This window comes from Canis lupus, chromosome X, assembly GCF_048164855.1.
Source record: "Canis lupus baileyi chromosome X, mCanLup2.hap1, whole genome shotgun sequence".
Classification (NCBI taxonomy): domain Eukaryota; kingdom Metazoa; phylum Chordata; class Mammalia; order Carnivora; family Canidae; genus Canis; species Canis lupus.
In genome coordinates, this window is record NC_132876.1 from 42,501,509 (window position 1) to 42,518,663 (window position 17,155).

Below are 17,155 nucleotides of genomic sequence, written 5' to 3' on the forward strand. Positions count from 1 at the left end.
AAGAGGTAGAAATAACCTAAATGTCCATCAATAGATGAATGGATAAAGAAAATGTAGCATATACATGCAATAGACTATTAGTCTGACATATAAGTAGAAATCCTGTCATATGCTACAACATGGATGAACCTTGAGGACATTATCCTAAGTGAAATAACCTAGTCACAGAATGTCAAATACTGCCTCATTCCACTTACATGAGGTATCTAAAGTATTCAAACTCAAAGAAACAGAAATAAGAACAACAGAGGTTTCCAGAGGTTGGGTGGAGGGGGAAATGGGGGAATTGCTGTTCAATGGGTATAGAGTTTCAGTCATGCCAGATGAAAAAGTTCTGGAGATCCGCTGTACAACACCAAACCTATAGTTAACTGTCATGTATACTTAAAAATTTGTTGAGAGTGGATCTCATATTATGTATTTTTTACCAAAGTAAAAAAAAAATATGACATGCAGCTAAACCACTGCTGAGTGGGAAATTTATAGCACTAAATACATACCTTAGAAAGAAGGAAAAATCTCAAATTTAAAAATATAATTTCTCACCTTAAAAACTACAAAAAGAAGAGCAAAATAAACCCAAAGAAAGCAAAAGTTAGGAAATAATAGATGAAGCAGAAAATCAATGATACTGAAAAATAAAAATCAATGAAATAAAGAGCCAATTCTTTGAAAAAATCAATAAAAACAAGAATCCTCTAGCAATAGTGACAAATTGAAAAAAAGAGAGAAGACACAAATTAATGTCAGAACAAGACAAGATATCACTAGAGATTCTGCAAACTTCAAAAAGATAATAAGGCACTACTACAAACAAATTTACACATAAATTTTACAATTTAGATAGATTGGACCACTTCCTTGAAAACTGTAAATACATACTCACCCAATATGAAATAGATAATGTGAGTAGTCCTATGACTATCACAGAAATTGAATCTGCACTTTTAAAACTCCAAAAAAAGAAATCCCTGGGCCCAGATGATCACACTGGAGAATTCTTCCAACTACTTGAAGGAGAATTAATACTGATATTACATAATCTCTTCCAGAAAATAGAAGAGTGAATACTTCCCAGCTCTTACAAGGCCAATACTTCAGGGTTCAACTCTCACCATTGCTATTCAACATACTAGAAGTTCTAGACAGAATAATAAGAAAAGAAAAAAATAAAAAGCATATCGAGTAAAAAGGAAGAAATATCATTGTCCCTATTTGCTGATGACAAGATAGTCTACAAAGATGGCATGCCTGGGTGGCTCAGCAGTTAAGCGCATCTGCTTTCAGCTCAGGGCATGGTCCTGGAGTACTGGAATCTAGTCCCACATCGGGTTCCCTGCATGGAGCCTGCTTCTCTCTCTGCCTATATCTCTGCCTCTCTCTTTCTGTGTCTCTCATGAATAAACAAATAAAATCTTATTTAAAAAAGTCTACAGGGATCCCTGGGTGGCGCAGCGGTTTGGCGCCTGCCTTTGGCCCAGGGCGCGATCCTGGAGACCCGGGATCGAATCCCACATCAGGCTCCCGGTGCATGGAGCCTGCTTCTCCCTCTGCCTGTGTCTCTGCCTCTCTCTCTCTGTCTCTCTGTGACTATCACAAATAAATAAAAATTAAAAAAAAAATTAAAAAAAAAATAAAAAAGTCTACAAAGAAAATCCCAAGAAATCAACCAAAACAAACAAAAAACAACCTCCAAAACTTAGCAAATTCAGAATCATTGCAAGGTGCAAGATGATCATCTGCATTACTATATACTAGCAACGAACATATTGAAACCAAAAATAAAAATACAACACCATTAAGAGTCACTCAAATAAATGAAATAGTTATAATTTTCAAAAAATATGTACAGGACTTGTACCCTGAAAATGACACAATGCCAAGAAAATGAATAAAATACAATCTATTTGGAGAGACATTCCCCATTCACAGATCGGAAAACTCAACATAGTAAAGACATCCATTCTCCCTAAATTGATATACAAGTCTAATATAATTCCTATCAACATCCCAGGAAAAATTTGTTTTAGATATAGGCAAAGATTATTCTAAAACATATAGGAAAAGGAAAAGAAACAAACACTATTGAAAAAATAATAAAGTATGAGGAATCATTCTATCCAATTTTTAAATTTATTAGAGCTACAGTAATGAAAACTCTAGGGCATAGCAGAGTGACAGACACATAGAGAGACATATGAGTCAGAACAGAAAACCCAGAAATAGGCCTATACAAATTAAGCATACTCATTTTTTTAAACCACAGTGCAAAAGCAATTCAATGAAGCTGAAGCAACTGGGTACTCATAGTTTAAAAAATTAATCTCAACTCAAACCTCACACAATATACAGAAATTACCTGGAAATGGATTGTGAACTTAAATGTAAAATGTAAAAAAAAATAATAATAATAAAAATAAATTTTAAAAAAGTAAAATGTAACTAGAAAATTTTTAGAAAAAAGCTAGGAGAAAGTCTTTGGGCTCCAGGGCTTGATGAAGAGTTAGACAGAACAACAAAAGCACAATACTGAAAAGAAAGAAATGAATCGATGAATAGGATATCATCGCAAATAAGTTCTTACTCTGTGAAAAAAATCCTATTAATAAGATGAAAAGACAAGCCATAGGCTGCTAGAGAATACTTGCAAATTACATATATGACAAAGAACTTGTATCTAAACTATTTAAAGAACTCTAAAAACTCGACAATTAAAACACACAAGTACAGACACACACACACACACACACACAACCAAACCCAAACAATGCAATGAGAAAATGGGCAAAGTACATGAAGGAATATTTCATTGAAGAAGAAATGGGGATGGCAAATAAAGACATAAAACAATGTCGACTATGATAGCCATGAAATAAATGGAGATAAAATCACAATAAGGCATCAATCACTGTGCACCTATCAGAATGGCTCAAATAAAAACAATGACACTACTGGTACCAGCAAGGATGCAGAGAAGCTAGATCTCTCATACATTGCCGGTAGGAATGTAAAATAGTATAGCTACTCTGGAAAAATCATTTGTCAGTTTCTTTAAAAATTAAACATACACTTACCATATGACCCAGCAACTGCCCTGCTGGGCATTTATATCAGAGAAATAAAAATTTAGGTACACAAAATCCTATACTCAAACGTTCATAACACTTTTATTTGTAATAGCCCCAGACTAGAAATAACTAAAATGTCCCTCAATAGGAGAAGGGTTGAACCTGACTCTACTTTTATTATATCCAAGGCATGGAATACTTCTCAGCAATAAAAAAAGAAGAAACTGTTGATGCACATATCAATTTGGATGGATCTTAAAGTCATTATGAAGTAAAAAAAAATGAAAAAGTCACATATTTTATGACTCCACTTATATAAAATTCTCACAATGACAAAATTATAGAGAAGGAGAACACAGTGTTTGTCAGGAGTATGGATGATGGAGTAAGTGGTGGATGTGATTGTAAAAGGGTAGCTTTCCAGTGATGGAATATTTCAGTATCTTGGTTGCAAAGATAGTTACACAAATCCATTCATGTGATAAAGTAACATGGAAGTGTACACACATATCACTCCAAAAACAATTTCCTGCTTTTCATATGGTATTATTATCATATAAAATGTAATGATTGGGACCAACTGGATGAAGAATATAAGGAGTCTTTCTGTACTATTTCTACAACATGTGAGACTTTTTTATTAAAGAGTTTAAAAAAGAAACCACTTATAAAGCAAATAACTGAGAAACAAGAACATGGAGGCTAAAACCCAAGGAATAAGTAAATAAAATGTTTTATTATAATAGCCGGTTGTATGAAGGGACAGATTTTAAATGGGGAAGGTGTAAATAGGCCAGTGAGATGTAATACCAAAGACATTCATCCTTAACACCAAAACATGTGCTTAAAAAATATCATAGCCACAGATTAAAACATCTCCTCTTAAACTAGGCAACTGACAGTTGTGAAGTGTTTGCAATAAGCCACATAAACGAATTATATCTTTGAATAATGAATTGCAAAGTGTCTTCAGGCCCGTTGTTCAAACTTTATCCAGTAAGTGGTAGGGATGGAGGAGTTTTTTTCTGGATAACCCAGAACATATTTCTGAGCCTGTTATACAGTTCATTGATTTGCATTCACCCTGTGTAAGGTGTCCTCAAGTTTGTTTTACTATAGAATATATTTGCTTCCAGTTATGCTATGAAAAGAATATTTGCATTGAGTAAAATAGTTAGTGATAATTAGAAGGGGGCACATGGGGTAAAATTGTCTCTCTCTCCACTGCCCAAAATGATAACCACTAGCCACATTTAGCTGTTCAAATCTAAAGTAATTAAAATTAAATGAAATCTAAAATTTAGTTCTTAGACACATTTCAAGTGCTCAATGTGACTAGTGGCTACTGTGAAAGTTAATAAAGGGTAACATCCCTAAAATGGAGTCAAGAGGCCAGAAGGGAGGCTCTCACACCCTACCACTTGTCAATTGCAGACCTCCCAACAAGAAGAGACATATCTCCTATTCCCAACAGGAAGTCTATTCTTTTCTATGCCAGCAGGAAGAAGAAAGATTTTCTCCTTGGGTGGAAATGGTCCAGCCAATGAGACTGTCACAACTCAATCAGTAAAAAGCCACTACCCTTCAAGTTCCCAGTTTACTTCAATGGGCTTTTTGCTTAAAACAGCTCCCAAATCCTCCCCTTCTTTCCTCTACAAAACCACATTCCTCACCTTTTTTCTCCAGACATGTCTATGGTTTTGCTGTAGCCTGCATGTCCTGAATTGTGATTCTCTGCTATTCCTGAATAAATCCATTTTTTTTGCTGCTAAAATAACTGACAGTTTTATTTTTAAAGTTAACACTGCCATACTAGAACAACATAGATATAGAACCTTTCCATCATCACAAATAGTTCTAGACAACAACATTGCTCTAAAGCACAAAAAAACATGTCACTTTCATACCATCAGAAGTAGAGTTACAGCCCAAAGAGCTACAGAACTTAGTATTGTATTATCTGAGGCTTTAATTTATACATAATTTCATATTCAGCAATACTGAGCAGTATTTTGTAGTAGTTAAGTGCTAGGGCTTTAGGCCTGGATTTCAATTTTAGCTTCAACTTTTACTAAATTGTGTGGCCTTAGGCACGTTAGACTACTTTGATTCTCTGAACCTGCATTCTCATTTTTAAATAGGTGGGGACTGGAGGGATAATAGTACCTACCTCGTAGGGTTGTTGTGAAGGATTAAATGAGATAAGATCAGTATCTGACACATGTAATAGATAAATGTTATTCTTCACCTTATTAGGTCCAGAAGATGAACTTGGCTTGTTCTAGGACCTAAAATCTAGGTGATGAGTAGAAATGGCAAACAGGAAACACTTAATCATATGAGCAACAAGGGACTCAGTCTCTAATAGGGGCCTCCTTTGACTCTTGATAGAGAAACAGTAACCACCTTGTTCCTCCATAACTTGGGGCCAGAGACAAAAGCAACTTTCTCCCCTATAGATCTGTTTGTCTTTCAGCCTTCAAAAAGTCAAGGGTTACCTTAGCCTTTAGCCTCAAAGGACTCAGAATTAAAAGTTAACTTCCACGTTGTGTCAAAAGAAAAAGTAAAATGAAATTTTAAAATAATTAAAAAAAATAAATAAAAGTACAAGACACCATCTATAAAAGAAGAAAACCCAAACAAGTCACTCAGTAGGAGAGGTACTGAGTTGTTCTTCCAACTGTTCTTGGCAAGCAAATCCAATTCCTTGGTGTATTAAGGTAAAATGTTACTATATTCAATCCTGGGTGAATATTACACAACTAGCCTGCTCTATCTCTGTAATCAACAAGATAAATATTTATTGAACACCTACTACATACAAGACACTTTCACTCTACACCAGCCATCAGCAAACTGCATCTGGTAGGCCAAATTAAGTCTAGTTGTAGTGTTTTTATCTGGGAAACAAGGTAGAATGATTTTTACATTTTTAAACTGTTGGACAACCTGCCCTCAACCACTATTATCAGACACTGAATGGCTCTAGAAACAAGCTTTCACGGCAGACTTGATAATGTTTCTTAATTAATTCAACCTAAAATAACAAGGCAAAACAGCACTTCTTTGTGAAACTCACATTGTAGAAAAGTCATTTCAACAACTAGCACTGCTTGAACCAAAATTAATGTCAACAAGCTTTATATACTTCCCATGCTGTCACAAGTCAAAACAACAAAATCACAAAGAGATACCACTTCACACACACTAGAATGGCTATAATAAAAAAGATAGACATTAACAAGAGTTGGTAAAGAGATGGAGAAATTGAAACCCTCATACATTGCTGGTAGGAATGTAAAATGGTGCAGCTGTTGTAGAAAAAGTTTGGCAGTTCCTCACAAAGTTAAACAGAGCTGCCATATGGCCTGGCAATTCTACTCCTAGGTATGTACCAAGAGAAATGAAAACATATGTCTGCATAGAAACTTGCACACGAATGTTTAGAGAAGCGTTATTCATAACCAAAAGGCAGAAACCACCCAAATTCCCATCAACCGATGAACAGATAAATAAAATATTGTATAACCATACAATGGAATACTATTCAGTTATAAAGAGGAACAAACAACTGATAGATAGTAAAATTTGGATAAAGGTCAAAAACATGCTAAGTGAAAGAAGGCAGACACAAAAAACCACGTTGTATCTTTCTGTTTGCATGAAAACACAGAAATTGAAAATCTATATAAACAGAAAATATATAATTGGTTGTCTGAGGCTGGGAGTAGCAATGAAGAGTGACTGCAAATGAGCACGAGGTTTCTTTCCAGGGTGATGGAAATCTTTAAAATGAAAGTGTGGTGATGGTAACATGACTCTAAAATACATTGCTAATAGGGGCACCTGGGTGGCTCAGTGGTTGAGCATCTGCCTTTGGCTCAGGGTGTGATCTTGGGGTCCTGGGATCGAGTCCCACATTGGGCTCCCCGCAGGGAGCCTACTTCTCCCTCTGCCTATGTCTCTGCCTTTCTGTTTGTCTCATGAATAAATAAAATATTTAAAATGAAATTATAAAATAAAATACATTGCTAATAATTAAACTGTACACTTTTAAAAATGTACAACACCAAAAGCATGGTTCACAAAAGAGAAAAATTATAAATCGGACCTCATCAAAATTCATAACCTTTGCACTTCCAAAGACACCGTTAAGAAAATGAAAAAGCAAGCCACAGACGAGTAGAAAATATCCACAGATCATATAGCTGGCAAGGATTTGTGGCTAAAACGTATAAACAATGCATTCAACTCAACAATAAAAAAACAATAACGATAATAACTCAGCTCAAAAATGGAAAAAATATATGAGCAGACACTTCACCAAAGAAGATACACAATTGGCTGATAAGCACACAAGTCGATGCTCATCATCATTAGTCGTTAAGGAAATGCAAATTATAATCACAACGGGTTATCATTTCACACCCATTTAGAATAGCTATAATAAAAAGACAATAACAAATGTTGGCAAGGATTTGGAGAAACAGAAATCCTCCTACATTGCTGGAGGAAAGGCAAGATAGTGCTGCCACTTTGGGAAACAGTTTTGCAGTTTCTTAAAAACTTAAACAGAAATTTGCTACATGTTCCAGTAATTCTGCTCTTAGGTATCTACCAGTAAGAAATGAAAACATATGTCCGCAGGGAGACTTGTACACAAATGTTCTTAGCATTAGTAGTGAGAGCCAACAACTGGAAACAACCTAAGAGCTAGTGAGCAGACAGAACAAGTGTGTTCTATCCGTAAAATAGAATACCATCCAGCAAGAAAAATTAATGAGGTACGGATACATGCTAAGTAGGAATGGACCTTAAAAATATCATGCTAAGTGAAAGAAGCCAGGCACAAAGGACCACATACTGTAAGATTTTATTTAGATGAAATGTCAAGAATAGGCAAATTTATAGAGGTGGAAAATAGATTAGTCATTACCTGGGGACTGGGAGTGGGAACAAGGATGAACTATAAATGAGCATGAAGGATCTTATTGGAGGGAGCGCAAATGTTCTAAAACTGATTATGGTGATGGCTGCACCACCCAGTAAAGTTACAAAAAAATTATTTATACATTCAAAGGCAGTGAATTCTATGGTATGTAAAATACATTTCAATAAAGCTGTTAAAAATAGGAAAAGGGAAAAATTAATTAATTTTTTAAAATAGGAAAAGAACAGTAGGGGAAAGTGGATGAAGGGTACACAGTAATTATGTGCTACCCTTTCAACTTTTCCTTAAGGCTAAAGCTATTGTGAAATTTTAAAAAATAAATAAAAATTAACAAGAATATGTTTGTGGGTCAATGGCAGTATTTGGCAGCACCTATCATTGTGAAAAGACATTTACAAAGATGAAATAAATGAATCTCATTACAGATCAGCACTAACAGGCGAACATTTGACATGGTTTTTATGATGGGGAACTCTGATGGTGAGCCCCAATTAAACAAAATGTTATCCCCCTAAAACAAGAATTACATTTCTATTAGTAGTCCTGTATAACAAAAAAAGGTGCTCAACTATTGTTTTATTTTGGATTTAATCAATTAACATTTGTTGAAATTTGTTTTCTCTCTTGTTATATAAGTGCCTAAAAATTATCCACAATTTAACCTTATGGCCTGCAACGCCTAAAATAATTACTGTCTGGCTCTTCACAGAAAGTTTGCCAAGCCCTGTTCGACACCATAACAGGATATATATAAACATAATCAGTCTCTTCCTTGAGTATATTCTTATCATTACCCAGTTTTGGCATAAGGCCCTCCTCAATATGCTCTATAAAGGATAGGGTTTGCATCCCTTCTGCTATGACACTATTTGGGATTTCTACAAATGGAAACACTATTAGCTTAATATTTCTATTAAGCCTCGATGTGATCGTTATTGTCATGACATTAAAGGGCCAACACCATTCCACAGTATCAAGATGACTCTCATCAAGTTGTGATGTCACCAGACCATGGACTCACCGAGGTCAATTAGATATCAAGTGGCTCCTGTGGCCTCACACCCTGCCTTTGGCATCACCCTGGCACATCACCTTACTATGGAGTCATATGCTATCACTGCTGTGACAGAATTCTGCCCTGATGCCACTCTGCCGAGATGTCAGAATAATTAGCCCCTACTTCTTTCCACTCCTTAGGCAACGGCAGGGAGGGGGAAGGTGGCCACAGACACCGCATGAACCCAGGAGGTAGTCCCCAGCTCCTACTGCTGTTCCTTCCGCCTGCCACTGCAGGTCAGGGCCCCCGTGGGACAGGACCTTCAGACTCATGTAACTCTCTTGCCAGGACCCCACACCCGTTTCTCGTGGCCGACTCAATGGCCCAACAGCGACCACCCGCCCCGGTTCCATACGAAGCCGATCCCCGTACCTGACTCCATTCTCCAGCTGTCATCCTGGGCCAATTCCACCCGGCACTTGACTACGGCGGCCGCAAGGGACCCTGGGACCTGTAGTTCCGCGCTGCTAGGGGCAGAGTCTGTGAGAACGGTAAAGGCGCCTCTCCGCCCGGAACTACGCTCAAACTGCAACTCCCAGAGGCGCCCTGCGATGGGAAAGAAGCAAAGGAACAAGGAAGATCAGTGATTGGTGGAACTCTGCCGCTCTTTTGATTGGCAGTCATAGCTGGAGACGTGAGGCCATCGCTGGTCGAGTTTCACCGAGGTTCTGGGAAAGCGAAATGGAGGGTTGTGTGTCTAACCTAATGGTCTGTAACCTGGCCTATGGCGGGAAGCTGGAGGAGTTGAAAGAGAGGATCCTGGAAGATAAATCCCTGGCTACTAGAACTGACCAGGTAAAGCGACTCTGGGGCCTCCGGGCAGGCGATGGCGTCAACGAGGCCCAACGTGGCTGCCTAGCCCGGCCCAAGGGAGGCCGGTTACTTAAGGGCCAGATTCCCACCCCCGCCTCCCCATCCTTTCCCGGGGTCACCTCAGGACTCGGAATCAGGGTGGCAGGAGCTAGTCCCGCAAACCACAAATATTTTGGGGAGGGGGAGCGATAGTTAGCTCGCTGAATTTTGAATAGTTCTAGAACGTTCACCGCGTTTCTCAGAAATGCTCAATCTTTGCGCTACCCTTAAGGGGGAAAGGTGTTGTTGTTGTTTTTAGTGGATTTATTTTTTTACTGGTAGTTTTATTCCATGAAACATGTGTAACTGAACGCCAGTTCTGTGCCAGGCAGTTTGCTAGGAGTTGGGGATACAATCAAGGGGAAGAAGCAGACTTTAATAAAGTAACCCCAAATAATATGTCCGGTAACAAATTGTGGTGACTACTCTGGAGAGAAGTTCACGTAGTACTTTCAGAACGTAGAATGGCAGGCCCTGATTTAATCTCCCTTAGAAGGGCGAATGTTGTGGTCATTGAAAAAGTTTTGCAAAGGAGGGAAGGTTGGTTACATCTTGATGGAGGAGTGAGATTTTCCTGGCGGAGTGAATGGGCATTCCTGGGCAGAGGCAGAACAAAAGTGAATGGACTCTGGGAAGTGTTTCTACTCAAAGGACCCTCATGCTTTCATCCCGAGTGTTCTAGAAAGATTCACAGTGACCTCACCAATCCAACAAATATTTATAGATTGCATTCTATGTGACAAGTACCATGCTAAGCACTAGTGAGACATTGTCAGGGACTTACAAAAATCCATTTTGTGTCTTTGGGAAGAGTAGAAGTCAGAAGACCTTTTTTTTCTGGAACTTTCCTTTATTGCTCAACTTGAAAATGGCTTTACCTCTACCTAATTTACCTTCATTATGATCTGATAATGTTTAATACTTTAAATTTAATTAAATAATGTCAAAATAAGATTTAATGTATTCTTCAAGTCAATGGCATAAAACAGGGAAACTATTCAAGGTAAAGAGAGTTAAGAAAAAAAAAGAGAGTTAAGAACCAACAATCATATGCAAATTATGGGTCTTGTAGGGATTGAAACAAGACAACTATTAAAAAACATTTGGGGGATAACTGGGGAAATCTCAATACAGACTGAGTTTTAGATGTCATAAAGGAGTTAATGTTAGTTTTGATAGGTGTAATAATGGCTTAGTGCTATGGAGGACAACATCCTTATTTAGGTACTGAAATATTTACGGATGAAAAATCATGATATTTAGAATTTGTTTTTAAAAACCTTATCGAGGAAGTGAGGTGAGACAACTACGGCAAAATGGTAAATCTAGGTGAAAGGCATATGGGTTTCTATTACAGTCCATCTGTGTTTGAAATTCTTTTGTAATAAAGTTGAAAGTACCACTTTCTTTTCCATAGAACTAAGAAGTACAGCTGTCACTGCAAAAAAGAAATTCTCTTTGAGAAACATGACTACTACAAGCTATTTATTTATTTATTTATTTATTTATTTATTTATTTATTTATTTTTAGACTTTTTTTATGATAGTCACACAGAGAGAGAAAGAGAGGCAGAGACATAGGCAGAGGGAGAAGCAGGCTCCATGTACCGGGAGCCCGACGTGGGATTCGATCCCGGGTTTCCAGGATCGCGCCCTGGGCCAAAGGCAGGCACTAAACCGCTGTGCCACCCAGGGATCCCTTATTATTTTTTTTAAAGTAGTGTTGCTGTTTAATTTTGCGTGTGGTAGGGATCCCTGGGTGGCGCAGCGGGTTTGGCGCCTACCTTTGGCCCAGGGCGCAATCTTGGAGCCCCGGGATCGAATCCCACGTCGAGCTCCCGGTGCATGGAGCCTGCTTCTCCCTCTCCCTGTGTCTCTGCCTCTCTCTCTCTCTCTCTCTCTCTCTCTCTGTGACTATCATAAATAAATAAAAAAATTTTTAAAAAAATTTTGCGTGTGGTATATATTTTAAACAATTATGTAGATAATCTCAAAGAGTTTTATGAACATATCTTTCCCATAAGATTCATTCATTCTTTCCAGAGCATCTAGAAATGTCAGTGGCAGACAGGTATTTGTAGCTCAGCTTCACCATTTACTGGTTGTGTGACCTTGGACAAGTTGTTTACCCTGAGGAGTCTTAATTTACTCACCTGTAATGGGCATAATGTCCACTATGTGGGATCACTGAGATTAAATGAGATGATGACTGCAAAATTTCTAGCACAGTGCCTCCCATAAAAGAACAGCAATAATGTAACAGTAAATACCCAAAGCTCTGTTTCTGTCAAAACAGTGAATTCAGTTTCGTGCTTCACTGCTTTCAAGGCTGTATTCTGCCCAGAATTGTATTTATCAATAGATTATCCCCCATGTTAGTAAAACCTTGGTCTCTCTTAACAGTAAGTAATAGTTTAAGATTTCCTACCTGAGGATCCAGTGCTCTCCATTTCTTATTTCCAAACTATAGCTTTGCTGGCCCCAATATTAACTTTTTCTGCGTTCTTGCCTTCTATTTCTCTTCAAGAATATTGATAGTCTGTCTTCTCTGTTTCCTCTGCAGGACAGCAGAACCGCATTGCATTGGGCATGCTCAGCCGGACATACAGAAATTGTTGAATTCCTGCTGCAACTTGGAGTGCCAGTGAATGATAAAGATGATGTGAGTCCTAGGCGGATTTGATAAGTGCCCAGTTATCTTTAGACTCCAGAGTGGTGTTTACCGAGGACTGAGTATTAAGCCACAAAAAAAAAAACTGTAAACTTTATGACTGGGCAGTTACAGTAGGGCCTTGGTGACCTCGCACAGGTCTAGTGGGTGCATTACTTTAGAATGTTAGTTTCTGCCACTCATATCTCATAATTTATTAACATGCAGATTAAGGCTGCAAGACTACAAATTCTTTATATTATGTTGGAAAGCTTTTTATTTTATATATATATAATATTTTATACATATACACACACACACACACACACACACACACACACACACTCTCTCTCACTCAGGGCCTGGATATCCTTTTGTTGTTGTCATATAGAGATTTATTATAACGGCATTGGTTATATTAAGATAAAACTTGGTGGAAGAGGGGCACCTGGGTGGCTCAGTGGTTGAGCATCTGCCTCCAGCTCAGGTTGTGATCCCGGGGTCCTGGGATCGAGTCCCGCATCAGCTTCACCACAGGGAGCCCACTTCTCCCTCTGCCTATCTATGCCTGTGTCTCTCCTAAATAAATAAATAAAATTTAAAAAAACTTGATGAAAGAATAAGAATAGAAACGTTTTTATAAGCAACAATTCCTTTGCTCACCAAAGTACTATTTATAATAGCAAAGCAATAAAAACAATTCAGTGTAGGAATGGTTGAATACAGTAGGTATACCCATATAATAAAATAAAATAATATGCAACCAAGAATCCAAAGAAGGAGATAGAAAATTCTCACAATAAAAGAAGTGGACATTGTGAGAAAGGCAACTCACAAAACTTTATGTCATATAATCCCAACTTGAAAACACATTAGAATTACTCTCATAGATCATTATCTCTGTGTTACGGCCTTATGGGTGGTTCCTTGTGTCTACATCTGCTTTCCCAATTTTCTGCAGTGTTTAATGAGGGGGAAAAGGAGGTTATTTTTTTTAAACCATTCACGCCCCGCTTTTTGTAAACCCTACCTAGATGTCAGCATTAATCCCTATGCCTTTCACCCCTGGCTCTTATACTGCCTACCTCTTTCATAGGCAGGTTGGTCTCCTCTTCATATTGCTGCGTCTGCTGGCCGAGATGAGATTGTAAAAGCACTTCTGGGTAAAGGTGCCCAAGTGAATGCCGTCAACCAAAATGGCTGTACTCCCCTGCATTATGCAGCTTCTAAAAACAGGCACGAGGTAGGATTCTGTTCTCTGGCAGCTACTCTTGAGTTCTGATCCTGTACACGAACACAACTAGACGTCTGCATTGTTCTCCATGGTTCCAGATTGCTGTCATGTTACTGGAAGGTGGAGCTAATCCAGATGCTAAGGACCATTATGAGGCCACGGCAATGCACCGCGCAGCAGCCAAGGGTAACTTGAAGATGATTCATATCCTTCTGTACTACAAAGCATCCACAAATATCCAAGACACTGAGGGTAACACTCCTCTGTAAGTGACAAGTAGCAATCATTTGTACTCTCCTTGACAGCCCACTTGCACTAATACTTATACATCATTTCTTTTTTTATTCTGCTTATAAACATACTCCATGCTTATAACAAAAAATGTGAAAGTACAGACATATAAAAATGAAAATTGCCCATGTAATTTTAATCTATTTCCTCTCCATTCTTCTGTATGCAAATGTGCGTATTAAAAAATTTTGCAAAATTGGGATCGGACAACGTATGTAATTCCATCCTGTTCCTTTAACCTCATAGTATATTGTGAGCACTTTCCAATGTTATTAAATATTTTTAAAACTTTTTTGAATGGCTGTATACAGTTCCACTTTGTGGATGTGCCAGAATTTAATTATTCCTCTTACTGTATGCTTAAGCTCTTTTGAGTTTTCCATGTGTATAAATGATGTTACATTGACAAAGTTTATACAAAAATCTTTGGCCATGTTGCTGATTATTACCTTAGTATAGACTCCTAGAAGTAGGACTGCTGAGTCAACACACACACACACACACACACACACACACACACATTTTAAGACTATTGCTATATATTGCCAGATTGCTTCCAGAGGAGTTATACTATTTACCCTCCCGACAGCAGTTTGAGAGTGCCTATTAACCCTTCACCAACACTGAAAATATCCTTTTGTTCTATCAGACATGGTATTTCAAACTTGTACTTTGCATTTTTATTAACAGCAATGTGAAATGTCTTTTAATGACTACAACTAATTAGATTTCTTCTCTAAATTATAACCTTTTGTGTCCTTTTCTCTGCTTTCAGGGAACTAATTTATTTTCCGTGTTTTTTTCTTCGGTGTTCTCAACTTCACATACTAAAAATATTAACTTGCTGTGTTAGTCAAAACTATTTTTCTTGGTTTGTCTTTTCGCGTTCATTTTTTTTTTTTTAAGAACAAGTTTTTTCAGCTTCTAAGTAGTCAAAACTATTAATCTTCCCTATGACTGGAAAGTCCTATCTCAACCTGAAATTAGTTAAATATTTACTTGTATTTTATTGCAGGCTTTTTTTAAAATATTACATTGGTTTTCGTTGAGAGTTACTGTTCTTCATTTAACTCAGATCCATCTGGAATTGATTTATGCCTATGACCTGAGGCTATCCTCTGCCTTGGTATTTTTTTTCCTGCAAGACATGGCTACTTTTTTTTCTCCTTAGTGAGTGGTGACTTTTTTGAACCAGAAACTTTGAGTCTCCTTTTTTGTCTAAAGAGAGATTCAGTCTTTTTTCAAGCATTGTTTTCTTAACTCTTTTTTTTTTTAAAGATCTTTTCTTTAGGCCCAAGTGGCTCTGTTTAGAAAGACTTATGCATTCTAGCTCTTTTCTCTGCAGCAAGGAAGAAACCTAGGAGTGAAGCAGGTCGGGGTCCCAGGAAGAGCCTGGGATTTAGGGATAGCTAGTTGCTGTTTACTCAATTCCAACTCAGCCATTTATCCAACTATATTAAATACTTACACTGATTTGGAAAGGTAACTTAACTTCCCGAACCTCAATTTCCTCATCTGTAATATGAAGGGAATAATTCCTTCCTCACTAGATTGTTGTGAGGCTTAAATAAAATGATGTAAAGTACCTAGTGCCTTGCCTGATAAACCCTAAGTGCCTGGCAAGGTTTCCCCCTTCGATTACTGCTCAGCCTTGTTGGCATAGGTAAAGACATCAACCTCTGTCACAATTTCAACTGTAAAGTGTCGATAATACCTCCATGTTCTCTTTCAAGGTAGATATAAGGAGCAAATGAGATGAAACCTTTTAAACGGCTTTTCTAAAATTTCAACCACACAAATTGCAATCAGCAAATTATGAATTGGGGCTTTTCTAAACTGTAGCCCTGAAGTACTGTGTATCTGGTACAAACTACTCTCCAGAAAACATGGAAGTTGTTCTTAGGCTGACATGTAGATCCCTTCTTCGACTGTGGTGTGTCCAGAACTCTGATTTATGATCTGGTACCGTAAGGCCATTCCACTGAATTTTAGCTTATGAACAGCCTTCCCCATGCACATTCCTGATTAAATATTCTGATATTATACTCCCTAATAATACGCAGTTCAGACCACTTCTCAGGAAGTCCTCATCACATCAAATTGGCCAGGAGTAATCAGTCTCTGTGGTCCTTCAATTTCAGACACTTAGCCTGTGATGAGGAGAGAGTGGAAGAAGCCAAACTGCTGGTGTCACAAGGAGCAAGCATTTACATTGAGAATAAAGAAGAAAAGACACCCCTGCAAGTGGCCAAAGGTGGTCTGGGTTTAATACTCAAGAGAATGGTGGAAGGTTAAGCAGCTTGGATTTATTCTTACTATATATGTTTTGTGGTTTTTCCCCAATGTTCTGGAAACTAATGTAATTGTGCACAAGCCATCATCTGTGAATGATAAAGTTTTTGCATCTTCAAAGTCTCATATAAGTGTGTTGAATATGGTTCCTGCTGAGGTATTTGTTCTGAGCTTACAACTAGCTTTCCAGGCATTGAATGACTCTAGAGATTGTCCTACTATTGTGTATTATTCCATGCCGAATTTTGGTTCATTTTGCGTTAGTGGTTCTGTGGCTGCTGTGAATTGTTGGCACCCTCCCCCCTGAGGCAGAACACCCCAGTAGCCCCAGGCCATTTGTTCTGTCCCATGTTTCTAGGTAGTTCTTGAATGTCCAGTTGAAACACATTCTAACTTGTTTCTCAAGCCCACTCAGGGGCCTATACCAAAAATTTGTGTTTCTTTCAACAGTTCGCTTGTTTTATTTTTGTTATGGGAGGAATACATACATATTTTAAAGGACCAAATTTTCAGTTGGGGGGGCATGCAAGTTTGGAATTCATAAACACTAAAATAATGAAAAATAAGAGCCTGTGTATCCATGTATCTTTTTAATGAGCTCTTTCCCTCCAAAATAAAAATGTATTGTTTTTAAAATGAAAGTTTTATCTGTATTAAGTCATCCTGTACTGGAAAAAAATACCAAACTTGTTAACATGGTATGTAACAAAAATGTATTTTGATTTGTATTTCAGAAACAAAAAATAAAATGTTGAGAGAA

The 17,155-nt window shown here is 37.7% G+C and overlaps 2 protein-coding genes across 3 annotated transcripts in view; one reads left to right on the forward strand and one right to left on the reverse strand.

The window, feature by feature from the left end:
• Positions 1 to 9,622, reverse strand: part of ATG4A (autophagy related 4A cysteine peptidase) — a 55,523-nt gene extending 45,901 nt beyond the window's left edge. Inside the window, exon 1 of the mRNA XM_072816863.1 lies at positions 9,449 to 9,622. Coding sequence (XP_072672964.1) covers positions 9,449 to 9,458 — 10 coding nt within the window. The 5' untranslated portion in view covers positions 9,459 to 9,622. The remainder of the gene's footprint in view (positions 1 to 9,448) is intronic.
• A 48-nt stretch (positions 9,623 to 9,670) lies between these two features.
• Positions 9,671 to 17,155, forward strand: PSMD10 (proteasome 26S subunit, non-ATPase 10). 2 transcript variants are annotated; one of them, XM_072816865.1, is made up of 5 exons: positions 9,671 to 9,871; positions 12,492 to 12,590; positions 13,675 to 13,821; positions 13,911 to 14,077; positions 16,245 to 17,155. In XM_072816865.1, exons 1-5 carry the CDS (start codon positions 9,758 to 9,760, stop codon positions 16,396 to 16,398), a joined length of 681 nt encoding a protein of 226 aa, XP_072672966.1. In that variant the 5' UTR covers positions 9,671 to 9,757; the 3' UTR covers positions 16,399 to 17,155. The 2 variants fall into 2 exon arrangements, with proteins under 2 accessions (XP_072672966.1, XP_072672965.1); XM_072816864.1 differs by having other exon boundaries at positions 9,675 to 9,871; positions 13,911 to 13,998.

What these genes read in the sequence shown, in the direction of transcription:
- PSMD10 (XM_072816865.1), top strand. Translation starts at nt 9,758, where the DNA reads ATGGAGGGTTGTGTGTCTAACCTAATGGTCTGTAACCTGGCCTATGGC. An exon ending in CAGTGAATGATAAAGATGAT is followed by an intron (nt 12,591 to 13,674) that starts GTGAGTCCTAGG and finishes CCTCTTTCATAG; the next exon opens with GCAGGTTGGTCTCCTCTTCA. An exon ending in ACTGAGGGTAACACTCCTCT is followed by an intron (nt 14,078 to 16,244) that starts GTAAGTGACAAG and finishes CTTCAATTTCAG; the next exon opens with ACACTTAGCCTGTGATGAGG.